The sequence below is a fragment of the Eubalaena glacialis genome, chromosome 15 (genome assembly GCF_028564815.1).
Source record: "Eubalaena glacialis isolate mEubGla1 chromosome 15, mEubGla1.1.hap2.+ XY, whole genome shotgun sequence".
NCBI classification, from domain to species: Eukaryota; Metazoa; Chordata; class Mammalia; order Artiodactyla; family Balaenidae; genus Eubalaena; species Eubalaena glacialis.
The window spans coordinates 25,670,394-25,695,221 of record NC_083730.1 but is presented as its reverse complement, the minus strand read 5'-3'; the positions used below and the strand labels follow the sequence as shown (position 1 = coordinate 25,695,221).

Below are 24,828 nucleotides of genomic sequence, written 5' to 3'. Positions count from 1 at the left end.
TCACAGCAGTACATAACTTTATATACTTTTTTCACTTAACACTGTACCAGATGTTTTCCATATTTCTACTCATTTTTCCTTATAATATTTTTAATGGCTGCAAAATATTCCATTGAGTTGATAGGATATAGTTTACTTGTAGTTACTAGCGATTAATTCAAATTCTCAAATGCTCAAAATTCTAAATTTGATTTCTACAGATGGCAACTCTTAGGTTAGTAATCTGAGAGTTGCTCTCAAGGCTTGTGAGGATAAACAGGAGAAGCTACCAGGTCTGAAAGCCTTATAGCTTCATAAGGTTTGACTCAAGAGTAAGATGGGCCAAAATCAATACATTAAACTAAGAATAAATGTAAAGCCCTGCAGTTAGGTTAAAAAAAAATTAAATGTGCAACAGGTCTAAGGAGATGTGTGTTCAGGTGAAAAAGATCTGGGAATTTTACATGAGCTAAGGTGTGCCTGCTTTAAAATGTGTAGTTTGTCTTACGACAAATTAACAGAGTATAATTTATAACTATAATTCAGTTTATAATTTATATAGTTTTCATTTATAAAGGACAAAATTATAAAGTACAACTGGAATATTACATCCAATTCTGGGTACCAAATTTTGTGATATGTGCTGACAAATATAATTATCCAGAAAGAGAAAAAGAAGGCTGAATAATCTAAAGATCATTTGTCTCTGTAATGGTTAATGTAATCAGGCTATTTAAGTTAAAGAAAAAACTTTAAGGGGAGTCATGACAGATGTTTTTAAAAACCTGAAGGCCTCTGATAAGCAGCAAAGTTTATACATTTATGTGTTTCTCTCAAGCAGAGCCAGACCAATACATGAAAGTTACTGGCAGGCAGACTTCACATAAGACAACCTTTCTAACAATGAAACAGCAAGAACCCTACCACCTCCCGAAGTAGGAAGCACCCAGAAGCTCTCTCTCAGGGATGCTATAAAAAGAACTCTTACACTGGAAAGAAGTTTACAGTAGAATGACAGAAATTTCTATCGCAGTGATTCGTGTTAGACTAAGGTAAAGTTCCTTCCTAAGGAATAGGCTTATATTTCTCTCTAGGAATTGAATTACATTTTAAACAGTCTGCATAACCAAAAGCTACTTGAGGTTGTGAACTGAGCCTGAGATTGCTCCTTTCAGACATTTGGCTTGGTTTATCCTTCCATACAACATAGTTGAAAGAAAAATCTTTCAACTGCAGGGACTAGATCACACTTGACCACGTGTCACTGTGTACGCAGGATGTTCATCACTTGCAGATGAACATGCCACAAAGGTGACCAGACGTCTCCTTTTATGCGAATCCCGCCCACATTCTGAAGTCTGTCCCAAATGGAAGCGTTTCCGGTCCACTGTCTCAGCCTGCAAGTGGTGGGGTCGGAAGTTAAGCCAGTGGGGGAGGAGGAGGAGCCCAAGTCCCTAACCTCTGCACTTCAGGAAAAGTAGACAGGGCCAGGCAGAAACTGGATGCCAAAAGACAGCACACACCTCTGATGCAAATGCCCTGTTACAAGATGAGAGAAGACGGGAGATATCAGAGAGGAGATAGGTTTGCAAGGGGGCAGCATTTCAAAAATGTTGCAAGTATTCCTGGCATCAGAATGTTTCCTTACTCAGGTACCTGGGCCTGACATTTCCTTACCAACGTGTCCTAAAGGCTTTTCAGTGCTGACAAGGGCGTTGGATTGAAAAACAGTCCCTTTGGAGGACTGATACCTTAAACCTCTGCTAAGAATACTGAGCAACCTCCTGAGGATGAGAAAGGACCCGGAGTAGGGATGGGCTGAGGTGGTCCTTTGAGCAAAGGTGGTGAATGAGGAAAAGGAAAATGGGAAAGAAATGCTACAGCAACTCAGAAACTGAGGGTGGATTTAACTCTGCCAGGAATTAGCTGAAGGGGGCTTGGGAATCGCACGCTGCTTTCTTTAGCCACGTGGTACCTTCATCTTCCTCCTGTCAACTTTTCACTTTTGTTCCTTCCTACTTTGTCTTCCTCGTCCTTTTCCTTCTGTTTTCTTTCATCTTCCCAGTTGACTGTGTATTTCTGTCTCCTGTCTGTTCCTGTGAGGTGAGGGGTGTGACTCCAGAGTACAGTGGCACATTGTCACACATGACAGATGGTAAAACCTGCTGCAACTAGTATTAATGAACAATGCACCAGGCATGAGGTGCTATAAGATGTATAATAAGGAATAAGATTCAGTGTCTACTCCCAGGAGGCTCACAGTCCGGTAGGACGGATACCATGCACATGAAGACACACAGAAAAAGAGAAGCACAGTGTGGTGGTAACTTTATGTGCCAACTTGGCTAGGCTATGGTGTCCAGCTGTTTGGTCAAACACTTGTCTAGACGTGGCTGTGAAGGTATTTGGGTGTGCGATTAACATTTATAATCAGTTCACTTTAAGGAAAGCAGATTACCCTCTGTAATGTGGGTGAAGGCCTTAACAGCAAAGACTGAGGTTTCCTGAGGAAGACGGAATTCTGTCTCAAGACTGTAACATAAAAATCCTGCCTGAGTTTCCAGACTGCTGGCCTGCCCTATGGATTTAGGATTTAAGACTGAAACATCAATACCTGAATTTCCACCTAATTTCAGACTCACCCTAAAATAAATCTCAACTATTCTCTCTCTCTCTCTCTCTACACACACACACACACACACACACACACACACACACACCCCTATTGGTTCTGTTTCTCTGGAGAACCCTGACTAGTACACTAGTAAACAAGGGCAAGGTCAATTATGGTGTCCAATTCAGAGGTTCAATAATAAGTAGCTGCTCTCTCCATTCTTTGAAACCAGACAAGTTCCGTCTTCAGATCCAGAGAGTAGTCACTTACCTGATATTCACTCACTTTACAAGCCAGTTGAAAGTCACTGGCTTTAGTTTGATAAATTCTCCTATATTACATACATAAGAGTTGATCTATTATTTCCACTTGCTTTTCTATCTGATTTTTTTCATTTCTTGAAAGTGTCGTTACTGACTCAGTAAGAGTCTGACCAACATTATTATGAGAGTCTAAAATTTTTCTGCTACCAAGAAAAGGATCTGTCACCTTAGTTGTCACACTGTCTTCAATTCCTAATAATCAAAGTGTTTTCACTTAGATACACTGTGTAGTCTGAAGCTTTCCTATGCGTCTTCACCTGAAAAGATCTATTTTAATTCTAAATGCTTGCTCTTTTCTAGAAGGTGGTCATAGAGTTTTTTCCGTCTTCCTCTAAATCAACTGGCAGTGAAGACACTGCCTTCAGACATCATACTTGGCTAACAGTATAGTGCTGGTGTGCGTCATCTCTGACTTATAGAAAATGTGTGTTAGAAATGTCAACTTCAAGTACAAAGCAGTAATGTCATACTGCCCCTCTACTAAACAACAGGAGTTGATTTTCTCTGATACTTGAGATTGATGGCTTGTCTCTTTCTTACTGCTCCCATCTGCATTAAGTTTAATCTAGATTCATCTATGACACGTTGCAACTTGCTGATTTTATAACCCCTCTGTATGTAAATGAAATGAGTGAGAAATACAAAATCCCAATGAATAATTTCTACCTTCTTATAAAATCAAACCTGCTCAGCTGAATGTGCCTCTATCAAAACATGGGTGCAGCCTCACAGCCAGCTCTCAGCTATACGAGCAGAGCAAGAAAGAGACCTCAAAATTCGTATGTAATTTCATATATAAACCAGACAGAGCCCTCCCAACTATTATAAGTTAAACCTAAAGATTTCCAAATGAAGCAAAGTAGAGAAAAATTCTGTCAAGTTTACATGACAACTATGTGGCTAAAAGCTTTTCTCTCTCCCATGAAACGTTAACGAAGTACTTAAGACATTTGTTTAAAAAAAAAAAAAAATCCCAGCCATTTTTTTAAAGAATTATTTAGTATCACTTCAAATATAAATTTCCTCCTTAATCATTTAATTGACATGTATCCCATTAAAGCATGCAATTATCAGTCAATACACAGCATGCAGCATGCAGTAAATGGACAGCATAGGTTAATAACCTGGAAGCATAGGATCTGAGAATGTGAGAGCAAGTTAAAGACAAGAGTTCCTCTCCATTGTCACTGAGGGTCGAGAAGCAATGTTGAAGCGTAGAACAGTGAGAGTGGGGGAAATACAGTTTGTCCAACACATAAACATATCTCCGCAAGTGGCGGCAGGTATAACTGAAAGACAAGGGTAAAAGGAGAAAAACAGAAAGAGAGGAGTTTTCCTTTGAAAAAATAAATCATTCTCAATGACCTCAAAGCTTTCTGTGTATTTTCACTAGATGGTGCCCAAGAAAAAACAACTGTAAAAGAGAATATTAAAAAGATTAAAAACAAGAAAACAACCTGATTTTTAAAAAAATGGACAAGACCTAAGCAGACACCTCACCAAAGATTTACAGATGGCAAATAAGCATAAGAAAAGATGCTCCACATCATATGTTACGAAGGAAATACAAATTAAAACAACGAGATACCACTACATACCTATGAGAATGGCCAAAATCCAGAATACTGACAATACCTAATGCTGACAAGGATGTGGAGTAACAGAAATTCTCACTTATTGCTGATAGGAATGCAAAATGGTACAGCCACTTTGGAAGACAGTTTTAGTTTTCTTACAAAACTAAACATACTCTTACCACATAATCCAGCAATCATGCTTCTTGGTGTTTACCCAAATGAGCTGAAAACTTATGTCCACACAAAAACCTGCACATGGATGTTCATACCAGCTTTTTTCATAATTGCCAAAACTTGGAAACCATTAAGATGTCCTTCAGTAGGTAAAGGGATAAATAAACTGTGGTACATCCAGACAGTAGAATGTTATTCAGCACTAAAAAGAAATGAGCTATCAAGTCATGAAAAGACATGGAGGAAACTTACATGCATATTACTGAGTGAAAGAAGCCAATCTAAAAAGGCTACATAATGTATGATTTCAACTTCATGACACTCTAGAAGAAGCAAAACCATGGAGACAGTAAAAAGATCAGTGGTTGCCAGGAGTTAGTGGGGAGGAAGTCAGTGCACAGAGGATTTTTAGGGCAGTGAAACTCTTCTGTATGACACCATAATGGTGGATACATGACATTACACACTTATCCAAACCCACAGAATGTACAACACCATGAGTGAAACCTAATGTAAACTATGGAGTTTGGGTGATAATGATGTGTCCAAGTAGGTTTATCAATTATAACAAATGTATCACCCCTGGTACAGAATGCTGATAGTGGGGGAGCCTAAGTGTAGGGGCGAGGCAGGGGTATATGGGAATTCTCTGTACAATCTGCTCAGTTGTGCTGGGAACCCAAAACTGTTCTTAAAGAAAAAGTCTATTTAAAAGGAAAAAAAGATATACTGACAGAGGGAAAAGTCTCAAAATATCATGTCATTAGTTAACCATATAAAATTTGCCTTGGTAGAGCAAAGTGACGTGAGATATTTTCTCTTTGCAGTAGTACAAATACATTCCTGGAAGATAGGTAATACTACTACAACAAGTTGGAAGATGCCATGGTAGAGGGAATACTAGGGGTCAGAAAACTTAGAAATCTAGATCCAGCCCAGCCACTGGCAGCTTTATAACAGTTGGTACTTGATCTAAGTCTCAATTCCACAAATTGCAACATGAAAGTAAAAAGTTTAAATTACTCCAAAAGTTTGAAGTGATATTATAAAAAGGTAAAATAGTAAGAATTTATTAGTATTATTATTATTGCCAGAGCAATTTCACTTGTATCACATTTCAGACCACTTAAAAACAACAAGTTTGAAAGAGGAAAATGCCAAATCAATCAAGGTCAATTAACCAAATAGTGAATACATCAATTGATATGCCTAGACTATTTGTCTTTGAGAACCATGTCTGAAAAACCATACCAAAAGTCTATCAAAGTTCCCAAGGAGGCAACCGGTGATTTTTAAAGTGTGGTGGAACTCAAAATAAAACTAAGAGATTGAAAGATTAGAAACAGGGAAATTTCCACAAATGGACAATCCAATCATCCATTCAACCAACTAACCAATCAATCAACTAATAAGCCAAGCAGTATCTACTATCTACTGCATGTAGGAACAGTGCTCGACATTGAAGACAGGATGAGGAAGAAAATACATACAATTATTACCCATATAGAGCTTACAAGATAGAGGGAAAGACAGATGTTAGACAGTAACAAAATTCCACCATAAACTGTATAATTTCAAACTTCGAACTGCAATAAGCACTCTAAAGGAAAAGTACAAAATGCTTCAAGAGGAGTAAAATGGGGATCTCCTTGAGATGTGGAGGTTGAGGAAGGGCTCTTGCAAAGTGAACTTTAAGCTGACATCTTAAGGAAGAATGCAAGTTAGCTAAATAAAGAGTGTGGGCTGGGAAGAGGGGACATGAGTAAATTAAAAATCTATTACAAATAATATATGAATGTGGCAAAAAGAGTGGGCTCAAAATTAATAGCTTTCCTCTATTCAAAAAACAATCAGTTTTTAAAAAAATACCATGATTCCATTACAATGACACCAAAAAATGATGAAGTATTCAAGAATAAATCAAAAGTTACGTACAAATATGTATGAAGAAATCTTTAAAATGGTAGTAAGGAAAAATTTTAGACTCGATAAAATGGAAAAAAAATTTTTTTAGACAGGAAACTCTAGGGTTGTAAAGTCACCAAATGTTCATATGTTAATCTAAAAATTTATATCCTCACAAACATCAGTAAGATTTTTTAGAAACTAGACCAGTTAATTCTAAGGTTCATATAGGAAACTGAACATTTAAGAAGAGCCGGGGTGGAGGGGGTACTTCCCTGGTGGTGCAGTGGTTAAGAATCCGCCTGCCAATGCAGGGGACACGGGTTCGAGCCCTGGTCTGGGAAGATCCCACATGCCGCAGAGCAACTAAGCCCGTGTGCCACAACTACTGAGCCTGCGCTCTAGAGCCTGCAAGCCGCAACCACTGAGCCTGTGTGCCACAACTACTGAAGCCCGTGCACCTAGAGCCCGTGCTCCGCAACAAGAGAAGCCACCGCAATGAGAAGCCCGTGCACCGCAATGAAGAGTAGCCCCTGCTCGCCACAACCAGAGAAAGCCCGTGCGCAGCAGCAAAGACCCAACGCAGCCAAAAATAAATAAATTAATTTTTTTTAAAAAAAGAGCCAGGAAATTCTGAAAAACTAGAGTTATAAGATGGGATTAGCTCTGCCACCTATTAAAAAATACTCTAAAGCGACATTATCAGAAACAGTCTGGTATAGTGCATGAGCAGACAGAACACCAGAATAGACTCAAATAGGACAGGAACCTAGTATAAGATAAAGGTGGCACTTTAAAACAGAAAACCAGATAAGTTATTCAATAAATGATATTAAGTTAACTGGGTAAATAACTAGAAAAAAATATAGCTGACTTTCTACCTCACCTCTTAAAATAAATTCCAAGTTGATCAAAGGCTTGAAAGAAAAACACTACTACAAGAAAGTTCAAAAATAAACCATACACCTGAGAGTCATCTAAAAATAAAGACATAAATTTGACCACACAAAAAAAATGGAAAATATGAATGGAGGAGACAATCACTTTTCACTCTTTTGTGAAGAGTGTACTGTTTGCACTTGCTGCCGTTTTCATGTATCACAGGAATAAATGAACAACTAATTAATTTTTAAAAATTTAAAGGGGCACAGGAGTGATACTTTCAATCAGAGAGAATATCCTAAAGCAGGGAGATCTAGGCGAGTTCACGGATCTGAAAGAAGTTCAGTACAGCTGCTGTAACAGTGAATACATGGTCAAAGGTAAGGCAGGAGCATGCAGGCTATGTGCTATTTTAAAAGATTTATCCTATCATGGAAAATTAATGAAGGGATTGAACGGAGAACCACTATATCTGATTTACATTTTTTTTAATAAATTTATTTATTTATTTTTGGCTGCATTGGGTCTTCGTTGCTGTGCGCGGGCTTTCTCTCATGGAGAGCAGGGGCTACTCTCCTTTGTGGTGCGTGGGCTTCTCACTGTGGTGGCTTCTCTTGTGGCAGAGCATGGGCTCTAGGCACTTGATCTTCAGTAGTTGTGGCTCACGGGCTCTAGAGCGCAGGCTCAGTAGTTGTGGCGCACGGGCTTAGTTGCTCCGTGGCATGTGGGATCTTCCTGGACCAGGGCTCAAACCCGTGTCCCCTGCACTGGCAGGCAGATTCTTAACCACTGTGCCACCAGGGAAGTCCCTGATTTACATTTTTTAAGATACATTTCTGCAATGCAAAGATAAAATTGGAGAGGGGCAAAAGTTGAAAGATAAAACTAGACAAGGGCAGGAGTAGAAAAGCAAAGAGCAGTCAGAAGCTACTGCAATAGTTTAGGCAAATACTGCTGATGGCTTAGAGCACGGGTATGGCAGAGTAAAATCAGTAAAACCTGCACACTGTTTGGAATGGGGATGATGTCAGTGGAGGAAGATATCAAGAATAACTCCCTGATTTCTGTATTAGGAACTGAATGAAAGTAAACTTTCTGAGATAGGAGAAACTGAAGGAGAGATAGGTTTTATGGAAAAGATCATGAGTTTGGTTTTGAACATGTACGGTATCAGACACTGTAGTTGTGAGATGTCAGTAAAAGTTGGTATATGGGTAAGTTTGAAGCTAGGAGAGGTGTGGACTAACTAACCTAGAGATACAGGTAGATATAGACATAGACACACAGACGGAAATCAAAACTCTAAGAGCATGTATGAGATCACCTATAGTCAAAGTGATGAGACAGAAGCAGGACCCAGAAGTTACAGCCTTTCCAAGTGTGAGGGAGAGAGGAGGGGCGGGGAGGAGAGAGAGAGAGAGAGAGGGAGAGAAAGGGAGGGAAGATGATAATGAATACTAAATGGTAACTAGAGTGGCAGGAAGAAAATCTAAGAGTGTTGTCAGAAATCAAGAAAAGGAGTGTTTCAAGGTAGCCTTGGTAATAATACGCCTTTAAGATAATTTCCAAATACGCTAAACAAATAGTAAACTTTTCAAACCGTATGATTGAAATAGTTAAAAATATTTTTATAAACAGAGCTACTGTTCAATTTAGAGAAGCTCCTTCCTATTAATTTAATCATCTTGAAATATTCTTTATTATTTTTAAATAGAGAGTGAATGGAAATAGCCCAGGTGACCAGCAGCCACGTGACAGATGTATTCTCATTGTGTGAAAAATCCTTTAGCTTCATACTTTTAGCTTACAACAACAACAAAAAAAAAAAACAAGAAATGAACAAAAAACAACACAACTAGCTTTTTGGAATTACTTTTTAACCACTTACAATTCTATCATGAAGTCTGTCTGAATATTTTCACAGCAATTGTAAAAATGGTAAAAAATGAATTCAAAATTCAGTAGACCCTAGACTTTGAAATTGCTATTTTGAATTCAGCTCAATCTGTAGTCCTTAAATATAAATCAAGGCACAGAAAATTGGCTTTTAATTACATTCAGTTGTCATTATTAACTAATTTTTATGAGCATCCACTGGATAAATAATATTTATTGGTTGCTGAACAAGACTTCAGTTATGAAATTATTTTAAAGGCATGTAGTCTACATAAAATTAATAAAATGTTTCAAAAGGTACAAATATGAAAATGGATAAAAGATATGATGTTGCATTTACTTCAGCATTTTACACAAAAGAATACCTTCTAATCATTACTGAAAAACAGTTATGTGGCATCTGATTGAAACCTTGCCGAGACAAAAAGATCAACATCTTGGTTACCTTTTTCTAGATATATTCTAATTTTTAAATATTCTTAAAACACAGTGATAATATTACTATTACCTTCCATGAATGGAACAGTATAATATTTTTTTGATGAGCATAGGTTTACATTAGGATTTTTAGCAGTTGCTCATATTAAGCTGGTGACCAAATGTAACGCATTATAGGACAATCTTTCCAATCCTTTATTTTACAACTGATCTTTGGAACTTAAATTAGGAAATGTCATCTTGCAGTGCTTGGTTTGATTCTAATATGTCAAGATAATTTTGAATATGAACTCTGTGACTTTGTCATCTACTAAACTGAGAATATCTCTCATGATTTCTTTTAAGAAAATCATTAATAGAAGCACTGAATAGAAACAGGTCAAGGACAGACCTCCTAGAAAAATGCACTAGCGATCTCTGTGTTGGCCATCAGTGCATAGAGAAACACTAATCAACAGCATTTTCATGTTTTTCAGCCATAAATATATCAAGGAGGAATGTGAAAAAAAATACTTTCACATTTATGACCTACTTATGTTTTTTGTCCCCATATTCCACCACGGTAATTAAAAACAGGTATCAGAATCCCCATTTAACAAATGATAAAATTGCAGAATAAAGAAATGACATGTTAACTATCCTGTAAATCAGTAATGGAAGAATTCTACCCAGTGGAATCCACCAACAATGCTGTCATGCTCCGGCCCAGAGGCTTTCTAACTCTATAAATGAATATCCAAGACCAGGACCCATCTGCTCTGGAAGTTCTCCAAGTCCTATTCCTGCCCACTTCTCCCAAATAAAAGTATTAAGAAGCTGATAATGTCCAAGATAAGGTAGGGTTAAAAAAAATTTTTTTAACAGGTTTACAATTAAATAGATATTTTTACTGAGTCCTAAAAAGGACTCCAGGACGCAATCCACCGAAGGAAAGCAAAAACTTAAGAAAATATAAAAATTGTGCTATTTAAAAACGCGAATCAGGGGCTTCCCTGGTGGTGCAGTGGTTGAGAATCTGCCTGCTAATGCAGGGGACACGGGTCCGAGCCCTGGTCTGGGAAGATCCCACGTGCCGCGGAGCGGCTGGGCCTGTGAGCCACAACTGCTGAGCCTGCGCGTCTGGAGCCTGTGCTCCGCAACGGGAGAGGCCGCGATGGTGAGAGGCCCGCGCACCGCGATGAGGAGTGGCCCCCGCTTGCCGCAACTGGAGAAAGCCCTCGCACAGAAACGAAGACCCAACACAGCCAAAAATAAATAAATAAAATAAAGAATTATAAAAAAAAAAAAACGCGAATCACCACCACCTTAAACAAGCGATCACAGTGAATATTAACATCAGTAAAGTAAACCTCATGTGTCTCCTGATGTGATCACGGCAGAGATTAAGTCTAACCACACGGAATCATAAGGCAAATCCAAACTGAGGGGTATTCTTTATTTAAAAAAAAAAAAGGGTCTGCGTTTTTCAAATTTTGAAAGATGAGGAAAAACCAAGGGGCTGTTCTGGATTAAAGAAGAATAAAGAAGACAACTAAATGTAGTATGTGATTCTGGGATTGGATCCCAGACTAGGGTAATAAAAAGGCATTTTTTTTCCCTAGAAAGGAAATTAGTGGGGCAAATGACAAAATTTGAGTGCCTGTAGATTGGACAAGAGTATTTTCTCAATGTTAATTTCCTAATTTTGAGAAATATCTTTTTATTTTTAAGAAATACACACTGAAGTTCTTGGTGGTAAAGGTACATCTTGTTTATAAACTTATTCTCAAACGTTTCAGAAAAAACAGGACACACAATGATACAGCAAATGTGAAATTTTAACATTTTGGGAATTTGAGTTAAAGGTAAGTAAGAAATCTTTATACTATCTTTCTAAGTCTACAATTTGAAGAAAAAAGGTTTTTAAAAACAAATACAATATTATAACATCAAAAAACTTATTTATTTTTAATCTAGAAAATAAAGAAAACCAAACTAGCCTTTTTGATATAGTGAATAACATCCATTTTAAGGTTATGGAACGTAAACCTGGAGCCCTAAAATGTCATCCTGACCTCTATACTTAAAGCTTAGGACATCAGAAAAACTAGAGTGTGGGAAGTAAGCAAATGTGGTCTGGAGCTATCCCATAAAAAACAGTCACTGTTACTTAAGAGCTGCACTTTCATAAAAAATAAATTCTCTCTAGTGCCTTCTTACATGAAAATGTCCAAGATTATGCAACGTATAGTTCTGAAATGTTACTTGATATGGTTATGTCTCACCAAAGTAAAATAGGAAAATTTCTGTCCTAGAACAACATTTAAGTCTGTAAAAGATCCCCAAAACCACAAGCAAAAGAGTGATGCTCTAAAAAGAACCTAGGGTCAAGCTTTCTAATAATGTATTTAACAATACTTTGACAATAAAATTACAACATAAAAATGAGGTTACCAGGGGCAGGTTAAACTTTATGGACTACCTAGAATATTCTGTGTATCCCTTTCCAATCTCCATTTTTGTTTCTCCCTCCCTTCCTCCCTTCCTCCCTTCCTTTCTTTTGAAAAAGCTTGTCAGCAAATTCACCAGTAGGTTTAAAATACCAAGAAAACTAAATTAATAATAAATGTTTATGACCAATATGAAGAAAATTACAAAAATTTACTGTTGTGCATAACAGAAGTCTTCAGTAAATGAAGACACACCAGTATGATTCTGCATGGGAAAACAAAATACAAAGAATGCCAGTATCCTCCACAGATTAAAAATCGCAAGAGGAATGTTGATTTTGACAGTGTAACTCTCTTACACTGATTCCTAAATTTCTTTTATTTAAGTGTTCATCTTAAAAGCCAATAAAAGATATGGATCCCCTTACAGAAAAATGCAGCAAGTCACATACACACAAAATTTTATATAAAATTTCAAGCTCTTCATGGAATGCCTGAAGCCCATTCATATGATCCCTATGTCCCAGATTTATGAACTACAAGTACTGAGCTCCTGTGTAGAAGAAGAAATAGGTAAAAGAGCCAAGAAGACTTTGAAAAAGAATAGTAATTAGGAGGGATTTAACCTTATGCTATTCAAATATATAAGTCTATAATAATAAAAGCAGAAAGAAAAGTGCTAGAAGAAAAATAGACATATGAATCAATATAACAGCTAAGAAAACCAAAAAACAGAATCTAGTATGTGCTAAGGGTTGCATTTAAACTTTGGAAGGGAGAGGGATTTTTTTTGATATGTGTCTGGAAAAACCAGTAACATATTTGAAACAAAAAAACAAAAAAACCCCAAACAGACATATTTCTTACATAGCAAATCAAACAAAATCCACCAAAGGACCAGAAGAATAAAGGAGGGAAGTGGGAGATGTGGCCATAAGAAAAAGGATTATTGATGTTACTTTGTAAACATTTAAAATGTCAAAACAATCAATAAAATGTAACACATATATTTATAACATAAGACAGTCAATTTTTCCTTGTGTCTATAAAGAACTCTTTAAAATCAATAAATGAAAGATGAAAAACACAACTGATAAATGAACAAAGTGCATATGCTGGTAATTCATAAAATACACAAGCAATAAACATTTGAAAACAATTTACTCTCACCAGTGATTAAAAAAACAAAATTTCAAGAATGAAACACCAATTTTTGGCTATCAAACTGGAAGATGTGTTTTTTAAAAAAAGCTGATGGGGATGGCAAGAATACAGGAATATGGACGTTTTATGCACATGGGCTCTGATCTCACAGAACATACATTTGAATAGGAAGGAAGACTGAGAACAACTGAGTAAAAAAAAAAAAAACAAGAAAATTTCAGTTAATGAAATAAAGAAAATATGAACAAGGGTGGTGGGAGAGGGGCCAGAGGGGCTAACTTGTGTTGTCAGGAAAGGTTTCACCAATGGAATGACACCTGAGCTGAGAAATGAATGCCTAGGAGAACTACAAGCTCAACTTCTCAAGTATTTCATAATATTATGAACTAACTTACATTCTTTACTCCATAGCTGAATAAAAACATTTGATATTTCAACTGAAAGAGATATTAATAAATCTGAATAGGGCTCAGACATGAACAAGATAATGAGTTTTTCCAGTGGATGGGACTGGAAGAATGAGGCCGCCTGATGATAATGGGGATCCGTGATTTCATAGCCACAGGGCCGGGAGGGCCTGAGAGGTCGTTTTATCCAATCTTCTACCCACAACAGAATGTCCTTCTAAGCACTACTGCAAGTTGTTCATATTGCTCTTACTATATACATCTTTAAGCAAAAGGGAACTCTCTACTTCGACAGACAGCCCCATTCCACAGATAAGTGTAACAATTAGAAAATTGTTCCTTAAAGTAAGTTAAATTTCTACCCAGTTATGACATCTGGAATTAGATACACAAAGTCTAACTTTTTTCTCTACATAATAGCCTTTAACTGTATAAAGAAACTGTGAACCCCTTAATTTTTTCTTCTCTCATTGATACTAAACATCTGTTCTTCCATCTTTCAAGAACTACAGTTTCTAAATTCTTCATCAATCTTATTACTCTTCTTTGGACATTCACATTGATTAATAACCTTCTCAGCAATGTAAGAAAGGCAAAGAGGAGTATTTTCTCACTGATAGTATTTAGAATTGATAATAAAATGGAGACCAACTTTTAGTTGGTCTTACTATAGTTTTAAAATTCTTTACGGGCATAGACAATACACTCCCTTATTGCCTAAACCACTGATATCATCCACTGCTTGGTACACCACTGGTCATTCTTAAACTATGGCAACATAAGTGAACTCATCATATTAGATGTGTTGTGTTTCGGGCAATGATGAGAAAATTATATTCTATCAGTACAGCTCAAAATAATTTCAAAAACTAAAATTAAATCAAAAAGAAAAAATTCCCTCAAACTGAGAACTGAAATGAATTTAACTGTATATCAAGTGATGATAAAACTACACAAAGAATTATTTTGTATAACTTTAAAATGTAGAATTGATCCTACATATATATCAGTGGGATATACTCTAAGGACAAAGAGACACCAAAAAATCCTAAACTTCATTCACTGACAGTAGTAATATTAACATTATTTTGAAACAAATATACATACATATATACAGAGAGAGAGACAGACAGACATGAGAGAGACACACAGACATACAGAGACATATAGAGACATACATAGTAGGATAAAGAGGAAAAATATATTAATGCTGTTCAAACAATCAAATCAGAATTTATGTTAAATAATCTTAAATTTGAATCAGAACTAACAGTATAAACTTTTTCCTTTCCAAGAATTTATATTTTCCTAGCTTTGTCCACTGAAGAGAGCTAAAAGAAATGACAATCTCCTTAGCAATTAGCACCCCTATCACCTACGAGCCAGATTGTGGTTTCTAAGTATCATTCCCACTAAAAGAAACCAGAGTCCTTAGAAGAATGGCTGTTTCTACGTCTGAGACAGGAAATGTGCAAGATGGCCTGAGACATCTTATTGGCCTAAGAGCAAGGAAGCAAGAAAACTATCAAAGACAAATGGGGTCCTATCAAAAGGACATAGAGACAATATCATACGAGGTCTGCCACTGGCCAAAGATGGCACAATAAGAAATCAGAAAAATTACTCTGCAAGTGATTGAAACACATTATATACACACACACACACACGCACAATATATATACACTGAAACACATTCTATATGTATATATAGAGACAGACAGAGGTCAAGGAGATCATAATAAAATAAAACAAAAAAGAAACAAAAATGCATTAGTTATGACTGGAGGTAACAAGGGCACTTAAAGGGAAAGAATTAATTAAGCATTAATCCTGTCTTTCCAACTAAACCTAACTGGAAAAGAATTCTACCTAAAAATATGCATGTAATATTATAATTAAAATTTTTCCTTTTGGCAGCCTATAATGAAACAACTAATTTGGTCAATCATCAAGAGATGAAGCCATCACATATATGAACAATGGTGAAATTCAGAACAAAGGGAACACGTATCCTATGCAAGTAAAAGACAGTGTGGCAGGAGCTGACCTTGTGGGAGAAGAGAGGTAGATGGGGCCAGATTACACAGGAGTTTTGTCTTTATCCTAAGAACAATGGCAAGCAACTGAAGTCTATTAAGCAGAAGAGTTACAGGATAAGATTTGCATTTTGAAAGGATCAGTCTGGCTGCAGACAGTTGAGGCAAGAGTTGGTAACAGACCAGTTCGGAAGTTACTGTAGGGAACTAAGGCAATGGAGTAAAGGAGAGAAGTGAATGGATTTGAGAGAGAGTTACTAACAAGACGTGCTACTCAACTGGATGTGGCAGGTAAGAGAAAGGGGGTGTCAAAAAATAACCCCCAGCTTTCAGGCTCACATAAAAGGTGATGTCATTCACTGAGGCAGAGAACAAGAAAGAGGACTGGGGAGCGCTGGGAAAGGGCAAGATTTACATTTTGGACGTGTTGTGTTTGAGATGACTCTGAGAAACTTGAAAAGATGATACCACGTATCTGATTGGACCAAAAGGTTTCAGAGGTCTGAGGACAGGTCTAGCCTGGAGATGTGCGTTTAGGAGTCATCCACATATAAGTGGTAGTGGCTGAGATCACCTACCAAAGGAGTAGAGGGAAGGCGATCTAGGAGTGACCTTGAGAAGTGCCAACATTTAACAGTGTAATAAGATCACGTTAAAGCTGGACTAGAGGAAGACAAACTTCCACAGAATTTTGAGGAGTGGCAAAAACAAACAAACCAATCAACCCAGAAGGAAGATGAGGAAACCAAGAAGAGACTATCTTAAAGAAAGAGTAGTTAAAAGTGTCAAATGCAACTGAGAGGACAAATAAGACAGAAAATGTCTCCTGGATTTAGCAATATGAAAGTCACTGGTGACCAACAGTCCCTTTTGTTAGCAACATAAAAAAATACCATTCATTAAAACACAACTCTGGATATAAGACTTCTGTTTAATACCACTGATTAGCTCATTTAAGTGCACTAAATATCATTAAGTTGCCAGGGGTGATTTTTGCAAACCAAAAAATTTAAAAAATAGCTCTCACACACATAATTTTACATAGTATAAAACTTACAATACAGTGTGGATATCTAAGGATATCCAAAAAATTAAGCAAAATAAAATCTGGGACGAGTGTCAGGAAACTACACAGCAGTGGTGGAAGCACAACCCTTGAATCATTTAACTCCCTGGCAGCAGAAGCCATTTTTCCTGGAGCGAAATCTATTGCCAGCAATGAAGATCCTGGGAATCTCTAGTATGAAGGATTAACAAACTGGCCCAAACACTGGAAAATACATTGAAAGGAACAATCTAGTACTAGCTCAGAAGGGATGAAATGACCTAATATCCCACTGCCAGGTCTAGAAAGTAATAGAGATTGTAATAATAATAAAAAAAGGACCTCTTCAACAACAATATAACACTATGATAGAAACTTCTGTGACTTGTTTTATTCTCATTTGCTGAAGAAATTTAAAATAAGAAAATCCCCTGGATTTGCAGTGTAACACAACATTTTAATTAGATAGAATTTATACTATCATTGATACTTGAAATTTAGTTAAATTCTCTGATTTAAAAATCTTCTAATAAGCACTTTCATCCTAAATTAGCTACTTATTTTGGGATATAAATGCATCAATAAAGACCTACAATGTGAACATTTTTAGAAATTTTAAAAATAAGCAAATATTTCGGGTCTTCTACCCATTTTTTAATTGGATTGTTTGTTTTTTTTATGTCGAGTTATTTGAGCTGTTTATATATTTTGAATACTAACCCCCTATCGGTTATATCATTTGCAAATATTTTCTCCCATTCAGTAGGTTGTCTTTTCATTTTGTTGATGGTTTCCTTTGCTGTGCAAAAGCTTTTAAGTTCAATTAGGTCCCATTTGTTTATTTTTGCTTTTATTTCCTTTGCTTTAGGAGACAGATCCAAAAAAATAGAGGACATTCAGATGGCCAACAGGCACATGAAAAGATGCTCAACATCGCTAATCATCAGGGAAATGCAAATCAAAACCACAATGAGATATCACCTAACACCTGTCAGAATGGCTATCATCAAAAAGAACACAAATAACAAGTGCTGGTGAGGACATGGAGAAAAGGGAACCCTCCTACACTGTTTGTGGGTATGTAAATTGATGCAGCCACTGTGGAAAACAGTATGGAGGTTTCTCAAAAACCTAAAAATAGAACTACCGTATGACCCAGCAATTCCATTCCTGAGTATGTATGTGAGAAAAAAACAAAAACACGAACGTAAAAAGATACATGCATCCCAATGTTCATAGCAGCATTACTTACAATTGCCAAGATATGGAAGCAACCTAAGTGTCCACCAACAGATGAACGGATAAAGAAGATGTGGCACATATATACAATGGAATACTACTCAGCCATAAAAAGAAATGAAATTGAGTTATTTGTAGTAAGGTGGATGGACCCAGAGACTGTCATACAGAGTGAAGTTAAGTCAGAAAGAGAAAAACAAATACCGTATGCTAACACATATATATGGAATCTGAAAAAAAAAAAAGGTTCTGAAGAACCTAGGGCAGGACAAGAATAAAGACGCAGATGTAGAGAATGGACTTGAGGACATGGGGAGGGGGAAGGGGAAGCTGAGACGAAGTGAGAGAGTGGCATGGACATATATACACTACCAAATGTAAAACAGATAGCTAGTGGGAAGCAGCCGCATAGCACAGGGAGATTAGCTCGGTGCTTTGTGTCCACCTAGAGGGGTGGGATAGGGAGGGTGGGAGGGAGACGCAAGAGGGAAGAGATATGGGGATATACGTATATGTATAGCTGATTCACTTCGTTATATAGCAGAAACTAACACACCATTGTAAAGCAATTATACTCCAGTAAAGATGTTAAAAAAAAAAGATGTGGTACACACACACACACACACACACACACACACACACACACTGGAATACTACTCAGCCATAAAAAATAATAAAGTTTTGCCATTTGCAGCAACATGGATGGACTTGGAGGGTATTATGCTATGTAAAATAAGTCAGACAGAGAAAGACAAATACTGCGTGATATCACTTATATGTGGACTCTAAAAAATACAACAAACTAGTGAATATAACAAAAAAAGAAACAGGGCTTCCCTGGTGGCGCAGTGGTTGAGAATCTGCCTGCCAATGCAGGGGACACGGGTTCGAGCCCTGGTCTGGGAAGATCCCACATGCCGCGGAGCAGCTGGGCCCGTGAGCCACAATTACTGAGCCTGCGCGTCTGGAGCCCGTGCTCCGCAACAAGAGAGGCCGCGATAGTGAGAGGCCCGCGCACCGCGATGAAGAGTGGCCCCCACTTGCCACAACTGGGGAAAGCCCTCGCACAGAAACGAAGACCCAACACAGCCATAAATAAATAAATAAAATAAATTTAAAAAAAGAAAAATTCAAAAAAAAAAAAAAGAAAAGAAACAGACTCACAGATATGGAGAACAAACTAGTGGTTACCAGTGGGAAGAGGAAAGGGGGGAGGGGCAATACAGAGGAAAGAGATTAAGAGTAAAAACTACTGTCTATAAAATAAGGTACAAGGACATACTGTATAACACAGGGAATATAGCAAATATTTTATAATAACTATAAATGGAGTATAACCTTTAAAAATTGAGTCACTATATTGTACACCTGTAACATATAATACTGTACATCAACTACATTTCAATTTAAAAAAGGGCAGGGGGAAGCAGTAAAAAAAAATAGGCAAATATTTTAGATGGCAATTTCATGATGTCTTTGTAAATGTACTTGCTTCCTGATTTTAAAATATTTGTTATAATCAGATATATATTTGGTAGTATCTATAGGATTAATCATATTCACTTTTAGGGGCAAACTTTATTTCCAAGAATGTTTCTAAGAATCTCAACTTTGCCTTTGATCACAGTTTACAGAATCTCATTCTCCTTTTTACAGAAAACAAAGTAGTTAAAAGCACTGATTTTCATATACTATAAAAGCAAAGGGAATAAGGCACTTGAAAATATATTTTTTTAAGTTTTGTAAACATTATGTCATATGTACCAAATATCTAAAAATATTAGATTAAGCAGATGGAAACTTACATGGTACTCATTAAGTATAACATCGTCCCTTGTTTTAAAGATGATGTGACAATCTATATTTACAGGTGTGGATAAACAAATCAATTACCAGCATTTCTTTTTTTTTTTTTTTTTTTAAAGTACTTGTTTATTTATTTATTTATGGCTGTGTTGGGTCTTCGTTTCTGTGCGAGGGCTTTCTCTAGTTGTGGCAAGCGGGGGTCACTCTTCATCGCGGTGCGCGGGCCTCTCACTATCGCGGCCTCTCTTGTTGCGGAGCACGGGCTCCAGACGCGCAGGCTCAGTAATTGTGGCTCACGGGCCTAGTTGCTCCGCGGCATGTGGGATCCTCCCAGACCAGGGCTCGAACCCGTGTCCCCTGCATTGGCAGGCAGATTCTCAACCACTGTGCCACCAGGGAAGCCCCAGCATTCCTTTTTACATGGCATATGTATTTAAAAAAAGTCTTTTGACTTTGGACAAGGCAACCATTTAAAAAGAATGTCGCCGTGGCTCTCCATTATAGACTTTGCTCTACAAGTATCCAATATGGCAATGCAGCAAGGTGGAGCTGGCTTGTTCCCAACAATGCACAGTTATGCTATATGGCCTGAAGTTGTATTTCAATGTGTTAACAGTGTGCTGTTCTCTACCCTACTTGTGGTCTAATAACAAGGTCTAAAAAAATCTACAAATGCAGACATTCATTTCAAGTTCCTAACACTTTCTTCCCATGAACTTAAGAGTTAGGAGGAAGGGAACACTGATGGAAATTTCGTAAGGAAAGAAAATTTACTTGAAAACAATTTCTTGATTGGATTTGTTTACAATTTATATTTTGAAAGAAACATTTCTATATGTCATTATGTTCCTCCTTGTGTCGAGGGAAGTGGTAGACTGACAGAGCACACATTAAAGCGATGACACCCACAGATTCCAAATTGGTTCCAGTGGGGGTGGAGTTGATTGAAAGAAAGGAAGACCTAAAGCACATGCTCACTACAGAAATAGCTATTAAAGACAGAGAACTTAGCCTGAAATTTAAAAAATTTATCTTTACACATCATCTTGAGAAATTAAAAGACTTGTTTTCAAAAATCTAGTCTTCAGAGGACATTCATAATGACTATATACTAGATTCAAAAGTGTCCCTCAGTCCACACACATCTGTCTACACTAAGTAATCTGGGGTATAAACACTAAGAATGTAATAGAAAGACTGGGTTCACAATGAAATAGGTATAAAATAGCATATTCAGCACATTTTATGACCATCAAAAACCTTGTTCACTTCTATGGTCATTATATTTTACAAACACTCTCTTGACAAAAAGGCACAGAAAGATTTACAGGTATTGTAAAATTATTCTGAAAAATCTGAGTTCTCAGTCTTAATTCTCAACATATATGCCGTAAGTATTAGATCAGTGAAGTTAGATAATCTGGAGCCATGAAAAAAGGCCAATTCTGTTAAGACTGATTAAATATTTATGTCACATCCTTTCTATAGCAGAGCTGGAAAAATACACACAAGATAAAATGCTATACAATCAAGAGCTGAAAATCTATTGAGGTCATTAAAAATAAGAACAAATCTTCACATATAGAAATTATGCTAATAACCCATCATCAGAAGACCATTCTGGAGTCATTTTTCAGTGTGCTCATGGATATACACTGGAAGAACCACATTCCCTCAACCTTTCACCCACATGGGCGTGGTGACACACACTATACCCACATCTGTGAGCTGGCAGGCAAGGATCACGGGAGTGGTCTGTTACAGGAATGTGGTCATCATGAAATTGAAGAAGCTCATTGGCGTAGGTGGGTGGAGATGAAAAGCCTGATCTTGGTCTCACCAGCTCAATGCTCTCATCAGCCTAACTGAAGTATTAGCCTGACAGACACGCCAGGACACCTCTTCCTGGGGGAAAAGACAGGCATGTGTTCTTTTGCCTCTGGGTCTTTGCACCTGCTGCCAACTATCTGGAGATGCTCATTCCATCTCCTTGTCCTTTTGGCAAACTCCTCTTCCTCCATTCTGTAAGTGTGACTCTCCTGTGAGGCTTTCCCTGACTGCCTCAGGCACATTCTGGTGCTTTCCGTTCTAGGTTCCCATTTTGCCTTGTGCTTACTGCCAATACACAACTTAACAAAATGTATTTGTAACTGTCTTCATATCTATCTTCTCTCTCAACCGTAACCTCTTTGAGGGCAGATCCTGAATTTTTGTTTCCCTAGCACCCAGCACAATGCCTGGCATTAAGAAAGCACAATATTTACTGATTCACTAGAGGAAAACTGACAAAAATTAATGTTCCATGTTCAATGATCCACAAGTTACTCTGCTTATGAGGGTTTCTGTGCATTTTATACTACACTGACAATCACACTGTACGCTGGGCTGGGATTCAGAGTCATAACCATAAATATAAAATTACTTCCTTCCTTAGGAGTGAGCAAAGGTCTATAAATCACTAGCAACAGGAACTTACACAATAATTTCTCTCTAAGGCCCTAACTTCTAAGTTTTTTAAATTTTAAAAGAATCCCATGATTTGTCCACATGGCAGAAGTGCAAAAGATTCAACTGTTTTAATCACTTCCACCCTCCCCAAACAAACAAAAACTTTTAATTTTCTTTCCATGGAGTAAAGAACTGGATCAACATGATTAACCTCACAGCTGGCCATCCTGAAATAGTTCTGAAGACCTTACTAGCTATCACTCTATTCATTCTATGAATTACTTTACATTATTTTGGATCAAAATCTGCAACAATCTACCAACTTCTAGAGCTAGGTGCCTTATAAAAGGCTTCATATGTTTTTTTTAAGACAAAAGTTGTAACTGTTGGATACGGGAAATGGCCAAGATGGGATGAAAGAGATCAAAAAAGGAGGGAAAATGCTTACTATGATTTGCAGCAACATGGATGGACCTAGAGATTATCATACTAAGTGAAGTAAACTAGACAGAGAAAGACAAATATCATACATCGCTTATAGGTGGAATCTAAAAAAAAAAAAAAAGATACAAATGAACTTATTTACAAAACAGAAATAGACTCACAGACATAGAAAACAAACTTATGGTTACCAAAGGGGAGAGTGGAGGAGGGAGGGATAAATTAGGAGTCTGCAATTAAAATATACACACTTCTTTATATAAAATAGATAAACAACAAGGACCTACTATATAGCACAGGGACCTATACTCAATATCTGGTAATAACCTATAATGGAAGAGAATGTAAAAAGAGAATATATATATATTTATATATATATATATATATTTTTTTATATATATATATATATATAACTGAATCACTTTGCTGTACACCTGAAAGTAACACAACAATGTAAATCGACTATATTTCAATTTTTAAAAAAGCTTACTATGGAAAGACAAACCAAAGTACTTTGTTTTTATGACAATTCACAGAAGGAGAAAACAGGGTACAAGAAAGATCTATATCATGATGGAAGTGACATAGTGCTTATTTATCTAGCATCTGAATAAATAGTTACTAGTTCTTTGACTCTTCTCCTCTCTCTTTGGTATGTAATCTATAAGAAAATTAACCAATGGTTACCCATCAGGCAGTTTATAGTGTAGCTGAAGATTCAAGGTATAAACAGCGTAAAAATTAAATGACAAAAAAAAATTACCTAAGATGTATCACAATTCCGTATATTTACTAATTGACAAAATAATAAATCTATGACAATAAGAGGTTACGAACAGGACAAAAGAGAAGATCGTAGACTATAAAGAATTAAGTATCAGGAGAAAAATAAAACGTAGGTATCATGGATTGAATTGTATCATCCCAAAATACATGTTTAAGTCCTAATCCCTGGTACTTCCTGGTACTTCCACATGCCGCTTATTTGGATATGGAGTTTTGCAGACATAATTAGTTAAGATGAGGTTATACTGAAGAAGGGTGGGCACTTAATCTAATATGACTGGTGTCCTTATAAGAAGAGAAGGGAGACAGAAACATACAGGGAGAAGATGGCCATTTGATGACAGAAGCAGAGACTGAAGTGGTGCATCTATAAGCCAAATACTATCAAGGAATGCCAGCAAACACCAGAAGCTAGAAGAGAAAAGGAAGCATTCTACCTTACAAGTTTCAGAGGAAACACGGCCTTGCTGACATCTTGTTTTCGGATTTTTAGCCTCCACCACTGTGAGATGATACACTTCTGTTGTTTTAAGCTCCCAATTTCTGGTACTTTGTTACAGCAGCCTTAGGAAACTAATACAGTGGGCGAGATGTGTCCATTCAATTGGAAATAATGAGAATATGCATCATCACATCATCAAAATAAAAAAATTCTGCTCTTTGAAAGATGCTATTAAGGGAAAAGACAACCCACTGACTGGTAGATGAATATTTGCAAAACATACACCTGTGAGTTTTATATCTAAAATATATTAAGAACACTCAAAAGTCAAAATTAAAAAGCTAAACAACCCCAATATAAAAAGGACAAAAGGTATGAATAGACATTTCAGCAAAGAAGATATATGAATACATGAATATAAAGAAATTATATGAATTATATAAACACAGAGCTGCTCAATGTTATTATCATCAGGGAAATGCAAATTAAAAGCACAATGAGATACCACTATGTATTTATCAGAATGGCTTTTACAAAAAGATATTATTAGCTATTTGGTGAAAATGAACACTCACACACTGCCAGTAGGAACGCAAAATGGTACAGTCACTTTGGAAAAGCGTTCGGCAGTTTCTCATAAAGTTAAAATATACACTTACTATATAACCCAAAGATGCCATTCTTAGGCATTTACCCAAGAGAAATGAAAACTTACATTCCCACAAAATTCTCCACACAAATATTTGTAGCAGCTTCATGCATAAATGCCGCCAAAGGAAAACAATCCAAATGTCCTT

General features: G+C 36.8%; 1 protein-coding gene across 4 annotated transcripts in view; it reads right to left on the bottom strand.

The window, feature by feature from the left end:
* Positions 1-24,828, bottom strand: part of DYM (dymeclin) — a 389,413-nt gene that overhangs the window by 165,869 nt on the left and 198,716 nt on the right. Inside the window, exon 14 of one of the 4 annotated variants that reach the window (XM_061170204.1) lies at positions 4,041-4,205. The exons of the other annotated variants lie outside the window; for them this stretch is intronic. Coding sequence (XP_061026187.1) covers positions 4,041-4,205 — 165 coding nt within the window. The remainder of the gene's footprint in view (positions 1-4,040; positions 4,206-24,828) is intronic. 4 annotated transcript variants of the gene reach the window in all.